Consider the following 23,487-nt stretch of genomic DNA (forward strand, 5'->3'; position numbering starts at 1 on the left):
TACTTCAACTGAATCAGAGAATACACACCACATTGAAACAGGGGGAACTATTCCAACTGTATCAGAGAATACACACCATTTTGAATCTGAGAGGCCTACTCCAATTGTATCTGAGAATACACACAACACTGAAATTGGTGAAACGACTGCAACTATGCCAGAGAATACACACAACTCTGAATCTAAGGGACCTACTCCAACTGTACCCAAAAATACACACCAAAGTAAAATTGGGGAATCTACTCTAACTGCATCTGACAATACACACCACACTGAAACCAAAGGGTCTACTCCAAATGTACCAGAGACAACATACCAAACTGAAATTGGGAAAACCACTCCAACTGTTTCTGAAAACATACACACCACCAATACTAGGGGAACAACATCTACCATAAATGGGAAAACATTCTACACTACAAATGAGAGTTCTACTCCCACTACAAATAACAAAACATTACCCACGGCAAAGGAGAGATCTACTCTTACTATAAGTGAGAATATATTTAACACTACAACTGAAAGCCCTATGCCTACAATAAATCATAATACCTTTCACGCCCCAACTAAGGAAATCCCAAGTACAATAGGTGAGAATGGATTACACACCACAACTAAAAGATCTACTCCTAACATAAATGAGAGTACATTACACACTGTCATTGAGAAAGTTACTGCAACTATTAGTGAGAAAACATTTCACACTACAAATGAAATATCTACTCCTACCATGAGTGAGAAAACATTCCACACCACAACTGTGATATCCATTCCTACCATAAGTGAGCATACATTCCACAACACAAGTGAGGGATCCATTCATACCATAAGTGAAAACATATTCTACTCTACAACTAAGAAATCTTCTCCAACCACAACTAAAAATGTATCGAACGCTACTACTCAGATTTCTAGTTCTACTATGAGTGAGAATACATTCCATACCTCAACTGAGAGATTTATTCCTACAATAAGTGAGAACACATTCCACACTACAACTGAGAGCTCTACTTCTACCCTATATGAAAATACATTCAACACTGCAACTGAGAGATCTACTCCTACTATAAGTGAAAGTATATCCCATTCTACTATTCAGAGATCTACTCCTACCATAAGTGACAATATATTCCATTCTACAACTGAGAGATCTACTCCTACCACAAGTGAGAATGCATTTCATTCTACAACGGAGAGATCTACTCCTACCACAAGTGAAAATATATTGAACTCTACTATTCAGAGGTCTAGTTCTACCGTAAGTGAGAATACATTCCAGACCACAACTGAGAGATCCATTCCCACCATACGTGAGAATACATTTCACACTACAACTAAGAGATCTACACCTGCCATAAGTGAGAAAACATTCTTCACTACAACTGAGAGATCTACTCCTACCGTAAGTGAGACTATATTCCACACCAAAACTGAGAGATCTACACCTACCATAAGTGAGCATACATTCTACACTACAACTGAGATATATACTCCTACCATAACTAAGAATACATTCCACCCTACAACTGAGATATCTACTCACACAATAAGTGAGCATATATTCCACACCATAACTGAGAGATCTACACCTACAATAAGTGAGAATACATTCCACACCACAACTCAGAGATCTACACCTACCATAAGTGAGAATACATTCCACACCACAACTCAGAGATCTACACCTACAATAAGTGAGAATACATTCCACACTAAATCCGAGAGATCTACACCTTCCATGAGTGAGAATACATTTCACACTACAACTGAGAGATCTACACCTACCATAAGTGAGAATACATTCCACACCACAACTGAGAGATCTACACCTACGCTAAGTGAGAATACATTTCACACTAAATCTGAGAGATCTACACCTACCATAAGTGAAAATACATTCCACACCACAACTGAGATATCCACACCTACCATAAGTGAGAATACATTCCACACTACAACTGAGAGATCTACTCCTACCATTAGTGAGAATACATTCCACACCACAACTGAGATATCCACACCTACGCTAAGTAAGAATACATTCCACACTAAAACTGAGAGATCTATGCCTACCATACGTGAGAATACATTCCACACTACAACTGAGAGATCTACTCCTACCATTAGTGAGAATACATTCCACACCACTACTGAGAGATCTACACCTACCATAAGTGAGAATACATTCCACACTAAAACTGAGAGATCTACACCTACCATAAGTGAGAATACATTCCACACTACAACTGAGAGATCTATGCCTAACATAAGTGAGCATACGTCCCACACCACGACTGAAATATCTACTACTACCATAAGTAAGAATACATTCCACACCACAACTGAGATATCCACACCTACCATAAGTGAGAATACATTCCACATTACAACTGAGAGATCTACACCTACGCTAAGTGAGAATACATTCCACACTAAAACTGAGAGATCTACACCTACCATAAGTGAGAATACATTCCACACTACAACTGAGATATCCACACCTAACATAAATGAGAATACATTCCGCACTACAACTGAGAGATCTACACCTACCATAAGTGAGAATACATTCCACATTACGACTGAGAGATCTACTCCAACCATAAGTGAGAATACATTCCACACCACAACTGAAAGATCTACGCCTACCATTAGTGAGAATACATTCCACACCACAACTGAGAGATCTACACCTACGCTAAGTGAGAATACATTCCACACTAAAACTGAGAGATCTACACCTACCATAAGTGAGAATACATTCCACACCACAACTGAAAGATCTACACCTACCATAAGTGAGAATACATTCCACACCACAACTGAGATATCCACACCTACCATACGTGAGAATACATTCCACATTACAACTGAGAGATCTACACCTACCATAAGTGAGAATACATTCCACATTACAACTGAGAGATCTACTCCTACCATAAGGGAGAATTCATTCCACACCACAACTGAAAGATCTACTCCTATCATAAGTGAGAATACATTCCACACCACAACTCAGATATCCACACCTACGCTAAGTGAGAATACATTCCACACTTCATCTGAGAGATCTATGCCTACCATAAGTGAGAATACATTCCACACCACAACTGAGAGATCTATGCCTACGATAAGTGAAAATACATTCCACACCACAACTGAGAGCTCTATGCCTACCATAAGTGAGAATACATTCCACACTACAACTGAAAGATCTACTCCTACCATAAGTGAGAATACATTCCACACTACAACTGAGAGATCTACACCTACCATAAATGAGAATACATTCCACATTACAACTGAGAGATCTATGCCTACCATAAGTGAGAATACATTCCACACCACAACTGAGAGCTCTATGCCTACCATAAGTGAGCATACGTTCCACACTACAACTGAAAGATCTACACCTACCATAAATGAGAATACATTCCACACCACAACTGAGATATCCACACCTACCATAAGTGAGAATACATTCCACATTACAACGGAGAGATCTACACCTACGCTAAGTGAGAATACATTCCACACAAAAACTGAGAGATCTACACCTACCATAAGTGAGAATACATTCCACACCACAACTGAGATATCCACACCTAACATAAGTGAGAATACATTCCACATTACGACTGAGAGATCTACTCCTACCATAAGTGAGAATACATTCCACACCACAACTGAAATATCTATGCCTACCATTAGTGAGAATACATTCCACACCACAACTGAGAGATCTACACCTACGCTAAGTGAGAATACATTCCACACTAAAAATGAGAGATCTACACCTACCATAAGTGAGAATACATTCCACACCACCAGTGAGAGATCTACGCTTATGATAAGTGAGAATACATTCCACACCACAACTGAGAGATCTATTCCTACCATAAGTGAGAATACATTCCACACTACGACTGAAAGATCTACTCCTACCATAAGTGAGAATACATTCCACACCACAACTGAGATATCCACACCTACCATAAGTGAGAATACATTCCACACCACAACTGAGAGATCTACACCTACGCTAAGTGAGAATACATTCCACACTAAAACTGAGAGATCTACACCTACCATAAGTGAGAATACATTCCACACTACAACTGAGAGATCTATGCCTAACATAAGTGAGCATACGTCCCACACCACGACTGAACGATCTACTACTACCATAAGTAAGAATACATTCCACACCACAACTGAGATATCCACACCTACCATAAGTGAGAATACATTCCACATTACAACGAAGAGATCTACACCTACGCTAAGTGAGAATACATTCCACACCACAACTGAGATATCCACACCTACCATAAGTAAGAATACATTCCACACTACAACTGAGAGATCTATGCCTAACATAAGTGAGCATACGTCCCACACCACGACTGAAAGATCTACTACTAAAATAAGTAAGAATACATTCCACACCACAACTGAGATATCCACACCTACCATTAGTGAGAATACATTCCACACCACAACTGAGAGATCTACACCTACGCTAAGTGAGAATACATTCCACACTAAAAATGAGAGATCTACACCTACCATAAGTGAGAATACATTCCACACCACCAGTGAGAAATCTACGCTTACGATAAGTGAGAATACATTCCACACCACAACTGAGAGATCTATGCCTACCATAAGTGAGAATACATTCCACACCACAACTGAGAGATCTATGCCTACCATAAGTGAGAATACATTCCACACTACGACTGAAAGATCTACTCCTACCATAAGTGAGAATACATTCCACACCACAACTGAGAGATCTATGCCTACCATAAGTGAGAATACATTCCACACTACGACTGAAAGATCTACTCCTACCATAAGTGAGAATACATTCCACACCACAACTGAGATATCCACACCCACCATAAGTGAGAATACATTCCACACCACAACTGAGAGATCTATGCCTACGATAAGTGAAAATACATTCCACACCACAACTGAGAGCTCTATGCCTACCATAAGTGAGCATACATTCCACACTACAACTGAAAGATCTACTCCTACCATAAGTGAGAATACATTCCACACCACAACTGAGAGATCTATTCCTACCATAAGTGAGAATACATTCCACACTACAACTGAAAGATCTACTCCTACCATAAGTGAGAATACATTCCACACCACAACTGAGATATCCACACCTACCATAAGTGAGAATACATTCCACACCACAACTGAAAGATCTACACCTACGCTAAGTGAGAATACATTCCACACTAAAACTGAGAGATCTACACCTACCATAAGTGAGAATACATTCCACACTACAACTGAGAGATCTATGCCTAACATAAGTGAGAATACATTCCACACCACAACTGAAAGATCTACACCTACATTAAGTGAGAATACATTCCACACCACAACTGAGAGATCTACACCCACTATACGTGAGAATACATTCCACACCACAACTGAGAGATCTACGCCTACGATAAGTGAGAAAACATTCCACACCACAACTGAAAGATCTACTCCTACCATTAGTGAGAATACATTCCACGCTACATCTGAGAGATATACACCCAATATAAGTCAGAATACATTCCACACCACAACTGAGAGCTCTATGCCTACCATAAGTGAGCATACGTTCCGTACTACAACAGAAAAATCTACTCCTACCATAAGTGAGAGTACATTCCACACTACAACTGAGAGATCTACGCCTACGATAAGTGAGAATACATTTCACACTACATCTGAAAGATCTACTCCTACTATAAGTGAGAATTCATTGCACTCCACAACTGAGAGAACTACTCCTACCATAAGTAAGAATACATTCCACATTAAGACTGAGAGATCTATGCCTACCATAAGTGAGAATACATTCCACACCACAAGTGAGAGATCTACGTCTACGATAAGTGAAAATACATTCCACACCACCACTGAGAAATCGAATCCTATCATAAGTGAGGATACATTCCACACAACGACAGAGAGGTTTTCACCTACCATAAGTAAAATGACAGCCCACCCTACAACTGAAAAATCCAAGGCTACTACAAGGATGATTACCACTGAGAGCAGTGGTACCACAAATCAAGAAACATTCTATTCTGCAACTGTGGAAAGTGGAACCATACACACACTCCACACCCTACCAGGAATTTCATCTTCAGCTTTAATTCCTGGATCTTCCCATATAACAACTGAAAGCCAGAGTACTAAGATATCGAAGACAACAGAGTCCACAACCCAGACACATACCAGTAATGGACTCCAGACAACAGAAAGTAAGTATGACTATCTGTACACTTTTGTAGCGCTACCACCATAGAAGCTGTTTAGTAGATGCCAGGATCCCTTTCCCAGTAATTTCCTCACAGCCAGGCATACAGTACATTTCCAATCACTCTTCAGATTCAATAAACTGTCTTAAGCCTCATACACACGGTCGGACTTCAAACAAACTTTTCCGTGGATTTTTGTTTGAAGGGCGTGGCCGTGAACTTGGTATGGACTTTTTCAACGAACTTTCGCGAAATCAAGTGGTTTTTCAGCTCTTTTCTGCTCTTTACCGCCACCCTTTGGTCAACTTCTGCCATTGTTGGTTTATTTTAACATTGGTTCTAAGCATACGTGTTTGTACTTTGGACGATGGATTTCTGTACACACGATAGGACTTTGCACCGTAGGACTTTTGTTGCCGAAAAGTTTGTCCGTTTGCAGAGCAAACTTTTGTTAGATGAAAACCGAAAAAAAGTTTGTCCGATGGAGCGTACACACGGTCAGATTTTTTTGAAAACCTGCTCATTTTGAAGTTTGACCGTGTGTATGGGCCTTAAAGCCTCATACACACGGTCGGAATTCAAACAAACTTTTCCATGGATTTTTGTCCCAAGGGAGTTGGCCGGGCACACCCATAGCATACACACAGCAGGACTTTTCTGCAAACTTTCCTAAAACTTTCCCAACATCACGTGTTTTTTCTGCTCTTTTCTGCTCTTTACCGCCACCCCTTGGTCAACTTCTGCTATTGTTGGTTGATTTTAACATTGGTTCTGGGCATGCGTATTTGCACTTCGGACAAAAGTCTGATGGATTTCTGTACACACGATAGGACTTTGCACCGTAGGACTTTTGTTGCCGTAAAAGCCCCATACACACGGTCAGACTTTTGGCCAACCAACTTCAAAATTCGCATTTGTCCGACCGTGTGTACGTTCCATCGGACCAACTTTTTGGGCTTTCGTCGGACAAAAAGTTGGGTCTGCAAACGGACCAACTTTACGTCAACAAAAGTACAAATGCGCATGCTCAGAAGTAAAGAGCAGCCGGAAGCCTTCTGTCTAGTAAAACTAGCGTTCGTATTTGAAAAAGCACATTCGTGACGCGGCAAGTTTCGAAATCACGAAAGCACTCACACGAAACGTCAACTAACTATAGAGTAGCTGAAGGAACGCAACGGGTGACGTCGGAGAATTGAACTTCCTCTTTTAAATGCTTGGCAGTACGTTGAAACGTCACTACGTTCGTGTTGGTTGCCGAAAAAGTCTGAGCGTGTGTATGCTATGGGTGTGATCGGACAAATCAATTAGGACAAAAATCCAAGGGAAATTTTGTTGGATGTCCGACCGTGTGTACGAGCCTAAAGTTTGTGCGTTTGCAGAGCGAACTTTTGTCAGATGAAAACCAAAAAAGTTTGTCCGATGGAGCGTACTTTTGAAAACCTGCTCATTTTGAAGTTTGTTGCCTAAAAGTTCTACCGTGTGTATGGGGTGTAAAGCACTTTGATGCTTTAATGAGAACTTAAGCCTCATACACACAGTCGGACTTCCAACTGACTTTTCCGTGGATTTTGCTCCGAAGGGCGTTGTCCGTTAACTTGGTATGCATACACACGGTAGGACTTTTTCAGCCAACAAACACGAACGTATTGACGTAATAGACGTACTACGTGTTTTTTATGCTCTTTACCGCCACCCTTTAGGCAACTTCTGCTATTGTTGTCTGATCTTTAGCATTGGTTCTGAGAATGTGTGTTTGGACTTTAGTCCGATGGACTTGTGTACACACGATCGGATTATCCTCCATTGGACATTTGTTGTTGAAAAGTTTGAGAGCATTCACAGTCAACATTTGTCCAATGAAAAACAGAAAACAATTGTCCGACGGAGCATACACACGGTCGGATTGTCTAATAAAACACGTCCGTCTGACCGTTGTTGTCAAAAAGTCAGATCGTGTGTATGGGCCTTCAGAAACAATATGAGGACACTAAACTTTTTCCTCTAGAACTGTGAGCCAAGTACTCGCATCAAGTACTCGCACAAGTAAATGATGGACTGAGCTTTGAAGTTGCAACTTGAGGAGTTTAATCTTCCTCTTAAACAGAAAGGGGTGTGGTCTTGACAGGAAGGGGTGGGTCATATTTAAATTAGGGGGTGCACAAGTTTAGTCAGGCCTAGGGCAGCACAAAACCTAATTACACTACTCACTGCCAGTGTAAATACACTACTCACTGCCACTACTCACGGCCGCGTACACACGACCGTTTTTCGTTTCTAAAAAACAACGTTTTTAAGGGTCTAGAAAAAACGATTTTTTTTTCAACCCGATCATTAAAACGGCCTTGCCTACACACGATCGTGAAAAAAACATGCTCTAGCAAAGCGCGGTGACGTACAACACGTACAACGGCACTAAAAAAGGGGAAGTTCCATTCGGATGGTGCCACCCTTTGGGCTGCTTTAGCTGATTTCGTGTTAGTAAAAGACAATTCGCGCTTTTCTGTCTGTTACAGCGTGATGAATGTGCTTACTCCATTACGAACGGTATTTTTACCAGAACGAGCGCTCGCGTCTCATAACTTGCTTCTGAGCATGTGCGGATTTTTCACGTCGTTAAAGCCCACACACGACCATTTTTTACAACCTTGAAAACGACAACGTTAAAAACGTTGTGAAAAAATAGATATTGTTCGAAAAAAAATTTGCCCGTTTTTCAGAACCCGAAAAATGCTCTGGAGCCCACACACGATCATTTTTAATGACATAAAAAAAACGTCATTTTTTAGAACCCGAAAAAAGGCCGTGTGTACGCGGAATAAGGTTCTTTCTTCCAACTGACCACCAGCATAGGCAGTGTTCTTCTCCTTGACAACCAACGTAAGGTGGTTTCTTCCCATTGACCGCCAATGTAGGTTTCTTTCTTCCCACTGACGATCAAGGAAAGTAACATTCTTCTCCACTGACCATTATTGTATGGGTATTTCTTACAAATGACCACCAATGTAAAAGACATTCTTCTCCTTTATCATAAATATAAGGATTATTCTTCCCAATGTCACCAATGCAGGGGACATTCTTCTCCTTCACCAAAATATAAGGTCATTCTTCTCCTTGACCACCAATGTAAGAGGACATTCTTCACCTTGACCAGCAATGTAAGGAACATTCTTTTCCTTGACCACCAATGTAAGGAGGCATTCTTCGCCTTAACCACCAATGTAAGGAACATTCTTCTCCTTGAACACCAATGTAAGGAACATTCTTCTCCTTGACCATCAATGTAAGGAACATTCTTTTCCTTGACCACCAATGTAAGGAACATTTTTTCTCCTTGACCACCAATGTAAGGAACATTCTTCTCCTTGACCACCAATGTAAGGAACATTCTTCTCCTTGACCACCAATGTAAGGAACATTATTTTCCTTGACCACCAATGTAAGGAACATTCTTCTCCTTGACCACCAATGTAAGGAACATTCTTCTCCTTGACCACCAATGTAAGGAACATTATTTTCCTTGACCACCAATGTAAGGAACATTCTTCTCCTTAACCACCAATGTAAGGTCATTCTTCTCCTTGACCAGCAATGTAAGGTCATTCTTCTCCTTGACCAGCAATGTAAGGGGGCATTCTTCTCCTTGACCACCAATGTAAGGAGGCATTCTTCTCCTTGACCACCAATGTAAGGAGGCATTCTTCTCCTTGACCACCAATGTAAGGAACATTCTTCTCCTTGACCACCAATGTAAGGAACATTCTTTTCCTTGACCACCAATGTAAGGAGGCATTCTTCTCCTTGACCACCAATGTAAGGTCATTCTTCTCCTTGACCAGCAATGTAGGTCATTCTTCTCCTTAACCACCAATGTAAGGTCATTCTTCTCCTTGACCAGCAATGTAGGTCATTCTTCTCCTTAACCAGCAATGTAAGGGGCATTTTTCTTCTTGAACACCAATATAGGAGGCATCTTTCTCCTTGACCACCAATTCATTAATGTAAAAGGTTTGGATTGGGGGAGGATTTTGTAAAATGGATAAAACTTTTGTATGCAGCCCCAACAGCAAGGATTAGGATAAATGATGAGATGTCGGAGGCCTTTCCTTTGTTCCGGGGTACTAGGCAGGGGTGCCCTTTGTCGCCCCTGCTTTTTGCCCTAGCATTGGAACCCTTGGCCTCTAGGATACGTGCTTCCCCTGACATAGTGGGATTTCGGCGCAGGCATGGAGAGAACAGACTGTCCCTGTATGCGGATGATGCACTGCTGTATCTGGGGGATACAGAGGGGTCCCTGCTTGCCGTGATGCAACTCATCGAGCGTTTTGGGGAGTTGTCTGGTTTTGCTAATAACTGGCATAAATCGGTGCTCCTCCCGCTCGATGATCCACCTTCGGGGTTGCCGGAGGGAGTGTCCCGGATACAGCTGGTAGAATCCTTCAAATACTTAGGAATTGTAGTGACTAAAGACCCGACAGATTATGTGTCCCTTTAAAACGAAATGCTCCGCCTGGGGTAAGTTACCTCTGACAGTTACGGGACGAGTAAACTTGATCAAGATGATCTGGCCCCCACAACTGTTGTATATTTTGCATAACGCCCCGGTATGGATCCCGAAGTGCTGGTTTCAGCGTATAGACTCCCAATTCAGGTCCCTTATTTGGAACAACCGAGTGGCTAGGATAAAACTTACCACTCTGCAATACCCTAAGGATCAGGGGGGAATGGCAGTTCCCCATGCTCAGACGTATTTCTATGCAGTCCAATTACAGCATTTTGCAGGGTGGAACCAGTCAGCGGTGGCAGACCCCTCTAAGGCCTTGCTCATTGACCCAACCACCTCGTACTCTGCACTATCTCACATGGAGTTGGGTTTCCCTGGTGCCCCTGAGACATGCCCTACGGTCTGTCTTTTCAAAAAATTGTGGAGTAATGTTAGGAGGAGAATGGGGATCACGGGCTTCCTGACTAGTACGCCCATTTGGCGGAACAGGTCTTATACCGAACTAGTTAAAATACAAGATTGCTCTAGATGGGAGGCAGCGGGCATTAAATATTTGAGTCAAATCCTTGATGGGGCGGTCCTGAAATCTTTTGAAAGGCTGAAGGAGGAATTCCCTTTATTGGGTGGGTCCCACTATCAATATATTGGGTTGGCGCACGCAATTAGATCCCAGGGACATTGCTCAACTCTGCGCCTAGAGAACGCTCACTTTCTGGGTTCAGTTTTCGATGAAACTGAAAAAAAGGGATCGTCTCTCAAAACTACCGGTCATGAGGTTAATGGGATGGGTGGCTTGATAAACGATGTATCTGTGGCCTCAGGCTGGGCTGGTTCTTCCCCCCCCCCTTTTTTTTTTTCTTTTTGCTTTTTGTTTTCTCTTTGTTCTTTATCGCTATTCCTCTCCTGACGGATGTACCAGGGGGTGAAGTAGCAGCTGTACAAGGTCATAGATACAGTACTGTTATTGAGTTTATGTATTGCTCCCTGGTTTTATGTACAACTGATTATGTATCCTGTGTGGCCCTTTCTCCTTTGGGTCACTTAACTGCTCTGTACATTTCTTGTATTTTGTTTTGCTTTTTTCAAAATAAAAACTTTTCTGATTTAAAAAAAAAATTAATGTAAAAGGAATTCCCTGAGACCTGATAATTATTTTAAGGGTTCCCCTGGAATAAAAAGGTTGAGAAAGGCCGGTTTAGATGGAGCTAATGTTTGTTACAATTCCTTTATCTTAAAGGGGTTGTAAAGGTAAAAAATGTTGGGCAATATGCGATCTATATTCTATATAGATGTTATTTGAGACTAAATGATTTAATTACCTGTTGGATAAGTGTGCTTTTTCACCACTTCCTCCTTTCCTCTCTGTATTCTCTCCTAAATTCCGGGTTTTTGAGCGTGTTCACTTTAACTACATCAAGGCTTCAAAGGAACTACAGTTCCGTTGAGGCTTAGCAACATCGCGCATGCGCAGTGCCGCTTTTTCGCAGTGTGATTCAGCAAACAAGGGGCGGAGTTAAGGCGGGGCTGTGCTGCTGAGATAGTCACTTAATACAATAACAAGGCACGGAAGGCAGAGCTACAGCGTCTTAGACACACCCGTGGCTCCCCTGCCTCCCCTGCCTGTGAAGGCACACAGCGTCTCCCCGCAGGGATGTAGTGCCAAGGGAGGGGGCGAGCACGCCTAGTAACCCCCAGCCAGAATGGTTGGGATGATGGGGGCAAGCTTACAGAAGAGGAACAGGAAGTTAGAACTTAACAAAAAAGAAAAAAAAAATATTTACAAGGGAAAACATTAGTGAACCAACAATACACTTGCTTAAAAGAACATATTTAGAAAATAAAAAACAAACCTTTAGTATCACTTTAATTTCCCTAGGTGGATTTTTTTTATCCTTATTTTTATTTCAGCTTGTTTAAATGAAGGCCACTTGAATGGAACCTCATGTGCCTGCCCAGCTAAGTTTTATGGCTCTCGATGTCAGTATGCAAGCCCCACTGTCAATATAGGTAAGTTGATCTTCTCCTCAGCCATTTTTCCTCAGTATTTATGCTTTGGAACGTATGCAAACGGTGGCGTTCTATATCAGATTAATGTTTCAATGAACGGGCAAAGCACAGGTTTAATGGTTTATCTAAATCTACCGTAATAAAAATCTAAAATATTGCAGTCTGAGGCCTCGTACACACGACGGGACATCCGCGGACCGTTTTCATCGGACATGTCCGCTGCCGGATTTTGGTCTGATGGCTGTACACACCATCAGACCAAATTTCCCGCGGACAGCGAACGCGGTGACGTGACCGCGCCGTGGAAGGTCAATGCTTCCACGCATGCGTCGAATCACTTCGACGCATGCGAGGGCTTTCGGCCGAGCAGACATGTGCGGTGAGCATGCTAAGAAACATTTGTCCGCTGGAAACCTGTCCGATCCGCCGGAAAATTGTCCGGTCGGCCGTACACACGACCGAACATGTCTGCGGAAACTGGTCCGCGGACCAGTTTCAGCAGACATGTTCGGTCGTGTGTACGAGGCCTTAGATGTGGTGACTGTAATCATTTTTCTTTTTTAAGCTAAGTACAGTGGAACCTTGGATTACGAGGATAATCCGTTCCAGGAGAACGCTCGTAATCCAAAGCACTCGCATATCAAATCGAGTTTTCCCATAGAAGTCAATTAAAACAAAAATAATTTGTTCCGCATTGGCTTCAATGGCATGCAATACCGCTTGCAGCCAGAGGTGGAGGGGGGGCACCGGAGAGCCTCGAAAAACGTCCGGAAAGGCCTGAGGACAGCTTGCAAAGGCTCGGGAATGGGGTATTTCTGTGTCTTTCTGAGTCTTTCCGAGCATTTCCAAACGGCGCAGATCGATTGCGATCAGCGCCATTCGGCTCCGCTGCCCACCCCCACCTCAGGCCAAACGTGGTACTGCACACTGCTTTGGCCTGAATCTTGCTTGTTTTGCGAGACAACATTCGCAAACCAAGTTAGGATTTTTTTTTTAAAGTGGATGTAAACCCAATTATTTATTTATTTTTGATGTCACAATGTAGAGTATAAGATTTTCTATCATCTGTGCCCAGTCTTGCCACACAGAGTTAATCCAGCTCTGAGCAATCCTCTTTTATTGTTCAGTGAAATAAAACGGACTTACAGAGAAAAACCTTAGTCCGTTCTGCTCCCCTTGCTGTGAGTGACAGGTTATTTACATATCTCATACACTAGCCTGGAGACAGGCATTATTTTTTAATTCCCACCCCCTTTCCTTTTCTGAAGTCATGTGGTTACTTTTCTGGATTTTGACTGGATGTTAGTGATCATAGCAGAATTTAGTGTAAGGAATACACAGGAAAAAATGCATGTTGACAAGGGGAGTGTAGAGGAGGGCGGGGAGTCTACTGACATCACGACTCCACCCACCGAGCTCCAGACAACAGACCCGCCCACAGACTCTGCAGTTTTTCAGTTCTTATAACAGACAGAGGGGAGACATTTGACAGGTAAGGACACATGCAGGAGGCATCTATATCCTTATAGATCAGCACTATGGCAGGAGTTTAGAAAGGATGAGAGTGGCTTTACGTCCACTTTAATGACACACAAGTCGCTTCTCTGTTCCTTCGGATCTATAAATCTGCCTGAATGTGTATTTGATCTGCTGGAAAGTTGCTTCAGATATGACTCTTACCAGTTAAGATGAAGCTAAACACAAGGCTAAGCCTTTCTCGTTTTATTAGAAACAACAGGAACACAGAGACAGGAAATGACATCATAATCCTGTAGTTCCATTAGAAAGGACAATACATTATGAAAGCAGAACATCACCACCTAGTGGCAGACTACTATTAACAATATCATATATGAGAATTGTTGTTGCACATATGTCTATAAAAACATCATGTTAACATAATCATTGTATACGACTGCAGACAGAGGCGGCTCTCTAATTAAGGCCTCGCACTGACAGGGGCCTCGCAGCTGCCTAATTTGCCTAAGAGCCACCTCTGAGGCTGTCCCACAGGGCACCCATGGATGAGACAAAGTCATGCCTGTCACTCTCTGACTCCTGTCACATTTGTAAAGACACAGACACACGCGGGCATAGATTATCCTCCCTCTCATCTCTTTCTGGCACTGCCGCTCAGTGCGCTCCAACGCTGTCTGCAAAAATCTTACAAGGGAGGGGGTGGAGCTGCCCCCCTCCTGCACATACCACCCACCCCTATTCACTCCATGCCCCCCCTCTTGCACATACCACCCAACCCTATTCACTCCATGCCCCCCTCGTGCACATAACACCCACCCCTATTCACTCCGTGCCCCCCTCCTGCACATACCACCCACCCCTATTTACTCCATACCGCCCTCCTGTACATACCCCCACCCCCTCTTCGCCCTGTGCCCCCCTCCTGCACATACCACCCACCCCTATTCACCCCATGCCCCCCTCTTGCACATACCACCCACCTCTATTCAGTCCGTGCCCATCTCGTGCACACACCACCCACCCCTATTCACTCCCTGTCCCCCTCCTGCACATACCACCCACCCCTATTCACTCCGTGCCCCCCTCCTGCACATACCACCCACCCCTATTCACTCCGTGCCCCCCTCCTGCACATACCACCCACCCCTATTCACTCCGTGTCCCCCTCATGCACATATCACCCACCCCTATTCACTCCGTGCCCCCCTCGTGCACATACCACCCACCCCTATTCACCTTGAGGGTGAGGATCTCATTACTGCTGCTGCTTGTATGGGTGGGATGTGTACAGTGGAACCTTGGTTTAAGAGGGACTTGGTTTGAGAGCGTTTTGAGCTTTTTTTTTTAATTCTGACTCGGTTTGCGAGTGTTGACTCACAAGATGAGCAGAATTCAAGCTAAATAGGCCAGCAGTACCTCGTTTGGCCTAAGGTACGGGGGGCGCAGAAGCCGAGTAGAGCCAAAAATAGGCCTGCAGTACCTCATTTGGCCTGAGGTACGGGGGTGCAGGGAACGAGCTGAAGTGTCCTCTGGCCTTTTTGGACGTTTTTGGCACTCTCTGGCGCCCCCACCCCACCTCTGGCCGCATTCGGCATTGCATCCCATTGAAGTCCAATGCGGAACAAATTATTTTCGTTTCCATTGACTTCAATAGGAAAACTCGCTTTGATATGCAAGTACTTTGGATTACGAGCATACTCCTGGAACGGACTATGCTCGCAATCCGAGGTTCAACTGTACTGCGCTAATCCTTGCTGGCCCTCCTTTCATATTGATCTCATGTAATTGGTGCAGTACACATTCCACCCGCACAAGCAGCAGCAGTAATAAGATGCTCGACCTCGGGGTTCTTCCTTAACCCCTGCAAAGGGTGTGAGTGGGGCCTCATGTCTAAATTTTGCCTAAGGCCTCACAAAGCCTAGAGCCGCCTCTGACTGCAGAAATGTGGTGTAAAGAACATTATGTAGATTCTGACATTCCTCTAACTGTTCATTTTTTCAGTTGAAGTAAAGGTGATAACAATTTTTCAACTGAAAATTACCAACCGTATTTTTAATAAAGATCTCTCTAACACAAGCTCTGTTCAGTATCACATGTTGGCTAACAGACTGACTATAGAGGTGAGTAATATATCATTTTGTGTTTCAAGTTAGCGCTTTGTAAAAAAAAATATTCCACATTTTCATACCTCCCAACTTTTTGAGATGGGAATGAGGGACACCTATTAGCAAAAGTATGCAGGCATAGGACACACCCCTTGCCACGCCCCCTTAAAGGAGAATTGTACAAAAACACAAGATTGGTTAAAACCACAAGTGCTTTTTTTTTTTTTTACCACTACTATTTCTTTATATTGGCTTTTTGAATTTACAAATGCAACAATTTAGAAATCAGATGAAAGGTTTAGCGTTGGGAAACACTTTTTGATGGATAAAATGTGCATTTTATATACAACTCTAAAGATCAGACCAAAATGAGGGACAAATGAGGAGGAATGAGGGACAGAGGGACATTGCTCAGGGACTGTTGGGAGCTATGGGGCAGATTCACAGAAGAAGCACGCCGGCGTATCTACTGATACGCCGGTGTACTTTCAAATTACCCGCGTCGTATCTTTAGTTTGTATTCTCAAACCAAGATACGACGGCATTTGGGTAAGATCCGACAGGCGTACGGCTTCGTACGCCTTCGGATCTTAGATGCAATACTTTGGCGCCCGCTGGGTGGAGTTCGCGCCGTTTTCAGCGTCGGGTATGCAAATTAGCTATTTCCGTCGATCCACGAACGTACGCGCGGTTGTCGCATTCTCTTACGTCGCCTGTAGTCGGCTTTTTCCGGCGTGAAGTTAAAGCTGCTATTTTGTGGCGTATAGATAGTATGGCCGTCGTTCCCGCGTCGAAATTTGAATTTTTTTTTTTTCGTAAGGCGTCCGTGAATAGGAATGAACGTAAGTCACGTCGAGGTTCTAAAAACGACGTCGCTGCGACGTAATTTCGCGCAAAGCACGGCGGGAAATTTCGAGACGGAGCATGCGCAGTACGATCGGCGCGGGAACGCGCTTAATTTAAATGATCCACGCCCCCTACCTGGATCATTTGAATTAGGCGGGCTTGCGCCGGTGGACTTTACGCTACGCCGCCGCAACTTTACAGGCAAGTGCTTTGTGAATCAAGCACTTGCCCGTAAAACTTGCGGCGGTGTAACGTACATGAGATACGTTACGCCGCCGTAATTCTATGTGAATCTGGCCCTATGCATTTGCTGAACAAGATTTATCTAATAGGTGATGGTAATGCTTCTGATCTTTTCAAGTTATTGTGCATATAAATATCCCTACAGTCTTCCTGGGGTCATCTATGTACTATCTTTCCTATAATTACATTGCCAGTCTGAATTAATAACAAACTGCATCTAGTTACACTAGTGATTTAGTGGTACATACGGCTCTCTCGTTCTGGGACGACGTCATGACGTCACCCCAGTCTCACCATGCTTGTGCGCCAGCGGGGGCCTGCTGTGTCCCTGGGACACGGCTCAACTCTGATCTCAGTAAAGAGCCGTTGACAAGGCTCTTTGCCCATGTGATCAGCTGTGTCCAATCACAGCTGATCACATGTAAACAAGGGAATGCAGGTCATTTGCTTTCCTCTCCTCACACTGACAGCGTGTGAGGAGAGGAGAGCTGATCAGCAGCATTTCCTCATAGGGGGACCTGTACAGATAATAAGTGCCCTGATTATCAGTGCAGCCCCGACAGTGCCCAGCAGTGATGCCAGTCAGTGTTGCCTTTCAGTCCCATCAGTGCCTGCTCATTAGTGCCGCCCATAAGTGCCACCTATCAGTTCCCATAAGTGCCACCTATCAGTTCCCATAAGTGCCACCTATCAGTTCCCAAAAGTGCCACATATCAGTGCCTATCAATGCTGCATATCAGTGCCCATTAGTGCCATCTATCAGTTCCTATAAGTCTCACCTATCAGTTCCCATTAGTGCCACCTATCAGTTCCCAAAAGTGCCACCTATCAGTGCTGCATATCAGTGCCCATTAGTGCCACCTATCAGTTCCCATAAGTGCCACCTATCAGTGCTCGTCAGTGCCCACTATCAATGCTGCATATCAGTGCCCATTAGTGAAGGAGAAAAAATCTTTTATTTAAAAAAAATTCTGGCAGAAACTAAGAAAAACATATTTTTTTCAAGATTTTCGGTCTATTTTTTTTTGGCAGAAAATATAAAAAACCCAGAGGTAATTAAATACCACCAAAATAAAGCTCTATTTGTGTGGATAAAATTATAAATACAGTATTTATCGGGGTATTGCATTTATTACATTTTACTACTTACAGTTTTGGTGTCTTGCCCGGCGTCCATCGGCGGCCTCGTCCGGTCCTGCGTCCGTCTGCGGCCTCAGTGGTGTCCTCCCGCTCTGTCTTCATGTAGAATCCCCGCTTCCCGCGCTCAGTTTGAAGCCTCCGCCGATGTATACTGAGCGCAGTACACTCGGGTATATTCGGCCAGGCTCGGCTTCTCACGCATAAACGCCACAGAGCGTGACTACGAGCGAAGCCGAGCCTGGCCGAATGTACCCGAGTGTACTGCGCTCGGTATATGTCGGCGCAAGCATTCAAACACGGCGTGGGAAGCGGGTATCGGCGTATATCGCGCACCCACGATTTTGCCCTGATTTTCAGGGCAAAAAAGTATGCGGTATACGCCGATAAATACGGTATGTCATTTGGGTACAGTGTTGTATGACCGCACAATTGTCATTCAAAGTGCGACAGCGCTGAAAAATAAAAATTGGCCTGGGCAGGAAGGGGGTAAAAGTGCCCAGTATTGAAGATCTTAAAGTTGTTATAAACCCTTATATATACCCAGTAAAGTGACTATCCTCGGGTGATACAGAGAGAAGAAACAAATCTTCCTACATAAGTTGTACCTGTTTATGGGCAGGCTTCTCTTCTCTACAGCCATTCAAAGTGCTACATTGATAAAGCTTGTCTGAGCTGTCAGAAAGCAGGGGGTGGAGAGATGAAGTTACACACTACAGAGCTCAGTGAGGAGAGGTCTGAGAGCTGATTGGAGGGAAGGGTAACACCCCCCTTCACACTACAGCTCACAGGATCAGAGCTGAGGTCCCTCCCCATCAGGGGCGGACTGACAACTCATGAGGCCCCCGGGCAATAGGAGATTATGGGGCCCCCAGGCAATAGATTATGGGGCCACACGGTATACACACACACACATACAGTATACATACACAGTATACACACACAGGCTCACAATAAACACGCAAAGTATACACACACTGGCCCGGATTCAGAGAGCAATTGCGCCTGCGTAACCATAGTTACGCAGCGCAATTGCTTACTTTCCCGGGCGTAACGAGTGTTCTGTATTCAGAAAGCTTGTTACGCCGACTGCAGCCTAAGATATGCGTGGCATAAGGCTCTTATGCCCGGATATCTTAGGCTGCATTCTTGCGATGGCCGCTAGGGGGCGTTCCCGTAGTGGTCAGCGTATAGTATGCAAATTGCATACTAACGCCGATTCACAACGTTACGCGAGCCCTGCGTACGCAGTTTACGTTGTTTGCGTACGGCGTTTTTTTTTGCGTAAGGCTGCCCCTTCTATAGCAGGGGCAGCCAATGCTAAAGTATACCTGTCGTTCCCGCGTCGCGAAATTTGAAATTTACGTTGTTTGCGTAAGTGAATCATGAATGGCGCTGGACGCCATTCACGTTCACTTTGAAGCAAATGACGTCCTTGCGACGTAATTTACCGCAATGCACGTCGGGAAAGTTTCCCGACGGAGCATGCGCACTACGCTCGGCGTGGGAACGCGCCTAATTTAAATGATTCCCGCCCCCTACGGGATCATTTAAATTGCGCGCGCTTACGCCGGGCATTTTGCCGGAGCGCCCTCGCAATTTACGGAGCTACTGCTCCGTGAATCGAGGGTAGCGCAGAAAATTTGCGGGGGCGCAGGGCAAAAACGGTGCCCTGCGCCTACGTAAAAAATGCGCATATCTTACTGAATCTACCCCACTGTATACATACACACAGAATACACACACACACTAAAAAGGTACTGTAGAGGCATGGCAGCTATAATCTTGGAATTTTTTTAAAAACACAGATTTTTACATACTGTCACTGGTTTTACTGAGGCTGACAACCCTGATGGGCCCTCCAGTGGCATGGGGCCCTCGGGCAGTGCCCGAGTGCCAGAATGGTCAGTCCGCCCCTGCTCTCCGTCACGATTTTCTCTTGTCGTCAGGAAAACTTGCCAATGATTTATGCTGATAGCAGAGGAAGGAGGCAGCAGACAGAAAGGACACTCGTAGACACAATCGGATTTTCCGGCGGAAAAACCTTGGATGTTTTTTCCGACGGAATTCCGCTCAAGCTTGGCTTGCATACACACGGTCACACAAAAGTTCTCTGAACTTTTAACCGTCAAGAATGCGGTGACGTACAACACTGTGACGACACACAGCTCTTTTCTCTATCTGCAACGTAGAGAGCATCCTGACTCTCCGGTAGTCCAAGGGAGGGGGCGAGCACAACACTCCACACCAGGGAGAAAGCCTTGCATTACGGTGTGGAGTTACAGACAGAAGAACAGGAAGTGAGGATTTCTCAGAAGAAATAAGGACATTTAAAAGCAAAATGGAAGGATGAGGTAAGTAAAGGAGGACTGCACTAAGGTAAAGGAAGCTATTTAGGGAAAAAAATATTTTGCGCTGCCCTCGATTCACGGAGCAGTAGCTCCGTAAATTGCGAAGGCGCGCCGGCAAAATTGCCCGGCGTAAGCGCGCGCAATGTAAATGATCCCGCCGGGGGCGGGAATCATTTAAATTAGGCGCGCTCCCGCGCCGAGCGTACAGCGCATGCTCCGTCAGGAAACTTTCCCGACGTGCACTGCGGCAAATGACGTCGCAAGGACGTCATTTGCTTCAAAGTGAACGTGAATGGCGTCCAGCGCCATTCACGAATCACTTACGCAAACGACGTGAAATTAAAATTTCACGTCGCGGGAGCGGCGACTATACTTTAGCATTGGCTGCCCCTACTATTAGAAGGGGCAGCCTTGCGCTAAAGTTGCCGTACGGAAACTCCGTACCTGGCTTGCGCAGGGCCCGCGCAAGTTTGTGAATCAGTGGTAGTATGCAATTTGCATACTACACGCTGATCACAATGGGAGCGCCCCCTAGCGGCCCACGCAAGAATGCAGCCTAAAATCTGCGTGGCATAAGAGCCTTATGCCGCGCAGATTTTAGGCTGCAGTCGGTGTAACGAGGTTCCTGAATCAGGAGCACTCGTTACACCGGAGCAAGTAAGCAATTGCGCTGTGTAACCTATGGTTACACGGGCGCAATTGCTTCTTGAATCTGGGCCACTGTACCTTTACAACTCCTTTAAACTCGACAATAATTAAACACAGGATCACTCACAATATGTAGATGGATTTTTTTTCCTGGGGAGAATAAACAGATCATGATTGAGAATGTGTTTTTCTTTGCAGATGCAGCTCATTTATACCGACATTCAAGAATTTTATATTTCAAACATTGTCTTCACGTAAGTATCTTCTCATTCTTGTGCCATGGGTAACACCGAACATCTGGGGCCAGATTCACGTAGGAGAGCGTATCTTTATTTGGGCGTAACGTATCCTGTTTACGCTACGCCTCCGCAACTTAAACAGGCAAGTGCAGTATTCACAAAGCACTTGCTCCGTAAGTTGCGGCGGCGTAGCGTAAATCGAATTCCCGCCTAATTCAAATGTGGAAGAGGTGGGCGTGTTTTATTAAAATGAGCCGTGACCCCATGCAAATGAAGCGCCGATCGTACGGCACATGCGCGCGCATGCTCAGTATCACGTCGAATTTACTCCATAAGATACGCCAGGCCCAATGCCTGTGACGTGAACGTAATCCTACGCACAGCCCCATTCACGTACGACTTACGTAAATGACGTAAAAAGATACGCTTGCCGACGTCCATACTTTGCATTGGCTGCGCCTCATATAGCAGGGGTAACTTTACGCCGGACGTAAGCCTAACGTAAACGGCGTAGCGGGCGCAAGTACGTTTGTGAATCGGCGTATTTACCTAATTTACATACTCTACGGAAGCGCCCCTTGGGGCCAGCGTAAATATGCACCCAAGATACGACGGCGTAGGAGACTTACGCCGCTTGTATCTTGGCCAAATCTATGCGTAACTGATTCTAAGAATCAGGCGCATAGATACGACGGCTCACATTCGGACCTACGACAGGGTACATGGAGATAAGCCGTCGTAAGTCCACTGTGAATCTGGCCCCTGGGGTTTATTATCAAGCTCCCTCAACCGTCTTGCCTAAAATAACTAATGAACTTCTTTTAATTGCCATTTGAGTGGAAAACATATGAATGCAATTTATACACTGGGGGGAGAACCTCTGGGGGAATCTAGGATGGAAAAGGACCTGGGGGTCCTAGTACAGTTGAACCTCAGATTACGAGAATAATCATTTCCAGGAGAATGCTCATAATCCAAAGTACTCGCATATCAAAGCGAGTTTTCCCATTGAAGTCAATGGAAACGAAAATAATTTGTTCCGCATTGACTTCAATGGCCAGAGGTGGGGGGGGGGCGCCGGAGAGCCTTGGGAACACACAAAAAGGCCTGAGGACAGCTCTGCAAACATCAGAAAGGCTTGGGAATGGCGTATTTCCAAGTCTTTCCCATCATTTCCGAACTGCTCAGAACACCACCGATCGGCACCTTTTGGCTCCGCTCCCCCCACCTCAAGCCAAACGCGTTACTGCACACCACTTTGGTCTGAATCCTGCTCGTTTCGTGAGACAACACTCGCAAACCGAGTTAGTATTTTTCAAAATACAGTTCTCGTATTGTGAAACGCTCGCTAACCGCATTGCTTGCAATCCGAGGTTCCACTGTAGATGATAGGCTCAGCAATGGCATGCCAAGCTGCTGCAAGCAAAGCCAACATACTATTGGCTTTAAAAAGGAGGTCAACTCCAGAGATAAGGCAATAATTCTCCAGCTCTTCAAGACTCTGGTCCTGCCGCACCTGGAGTATGCTGTCCAGTTCTGGGCACCAGTCCTCAGGTAGGATGTACTGGAAATGAAGAGAGTACAAAGAAGGGCAACAAAGCTAATAAAGGGTCTGTTAGATATTAGTTATGAGGAAAGGTTGCG

General features: G+C 44.5%; 1 protein-coding gene across 2 annotated transcripts in view; it reads left to right on the forward strand.

Moving 5' to 3' along the window:
* Positions 1-876: 876 nt before the first annotated feature.
* The window catches only part of LOC120914341 (mucin-5AC-like), a 49,210-nt gene continuing 26,599 nt past the window's right edge, over positions 877-23,487 (forward strand). For both annotated transcript variants that reach the window (XM_040325006.1, XM_040325007.1), the window contains exons 1-4: positions 877-6,290; positions 12,697-12,795; positions 16,276-16,394; positions 21,803-21,858. In XM_040325006.1, coding sequence (XP_040180940.1) covers positions 923-6,290; positions 12,697-12,795; positions 16,276-16,394; positions 21,803-21,858 — 5,642 coding nt within the window. In that variant the 5' untranslated portion in view covers positions 877-922. The remainder of the gene's footprint in view (positions 6,291-12,696; positions 12,796-16,275; positions 16,395-21,802; positions 21,859-23,487) is intronic.

The sequence above is a fragment of the Rana temporaria genome, chromosome 9 (assembly GCF_905171775.1).
Source record: "Rana temporaria chromosome 9, aRanTem1.1, whole genome shotgun sequence".
Classification (NCBI taxonomy): domain Eukaryota; kingdom Metazoa; phylum Chordata; class Amphibia; order Anura; family Ranidae; genus Rana; species Rana temporaria.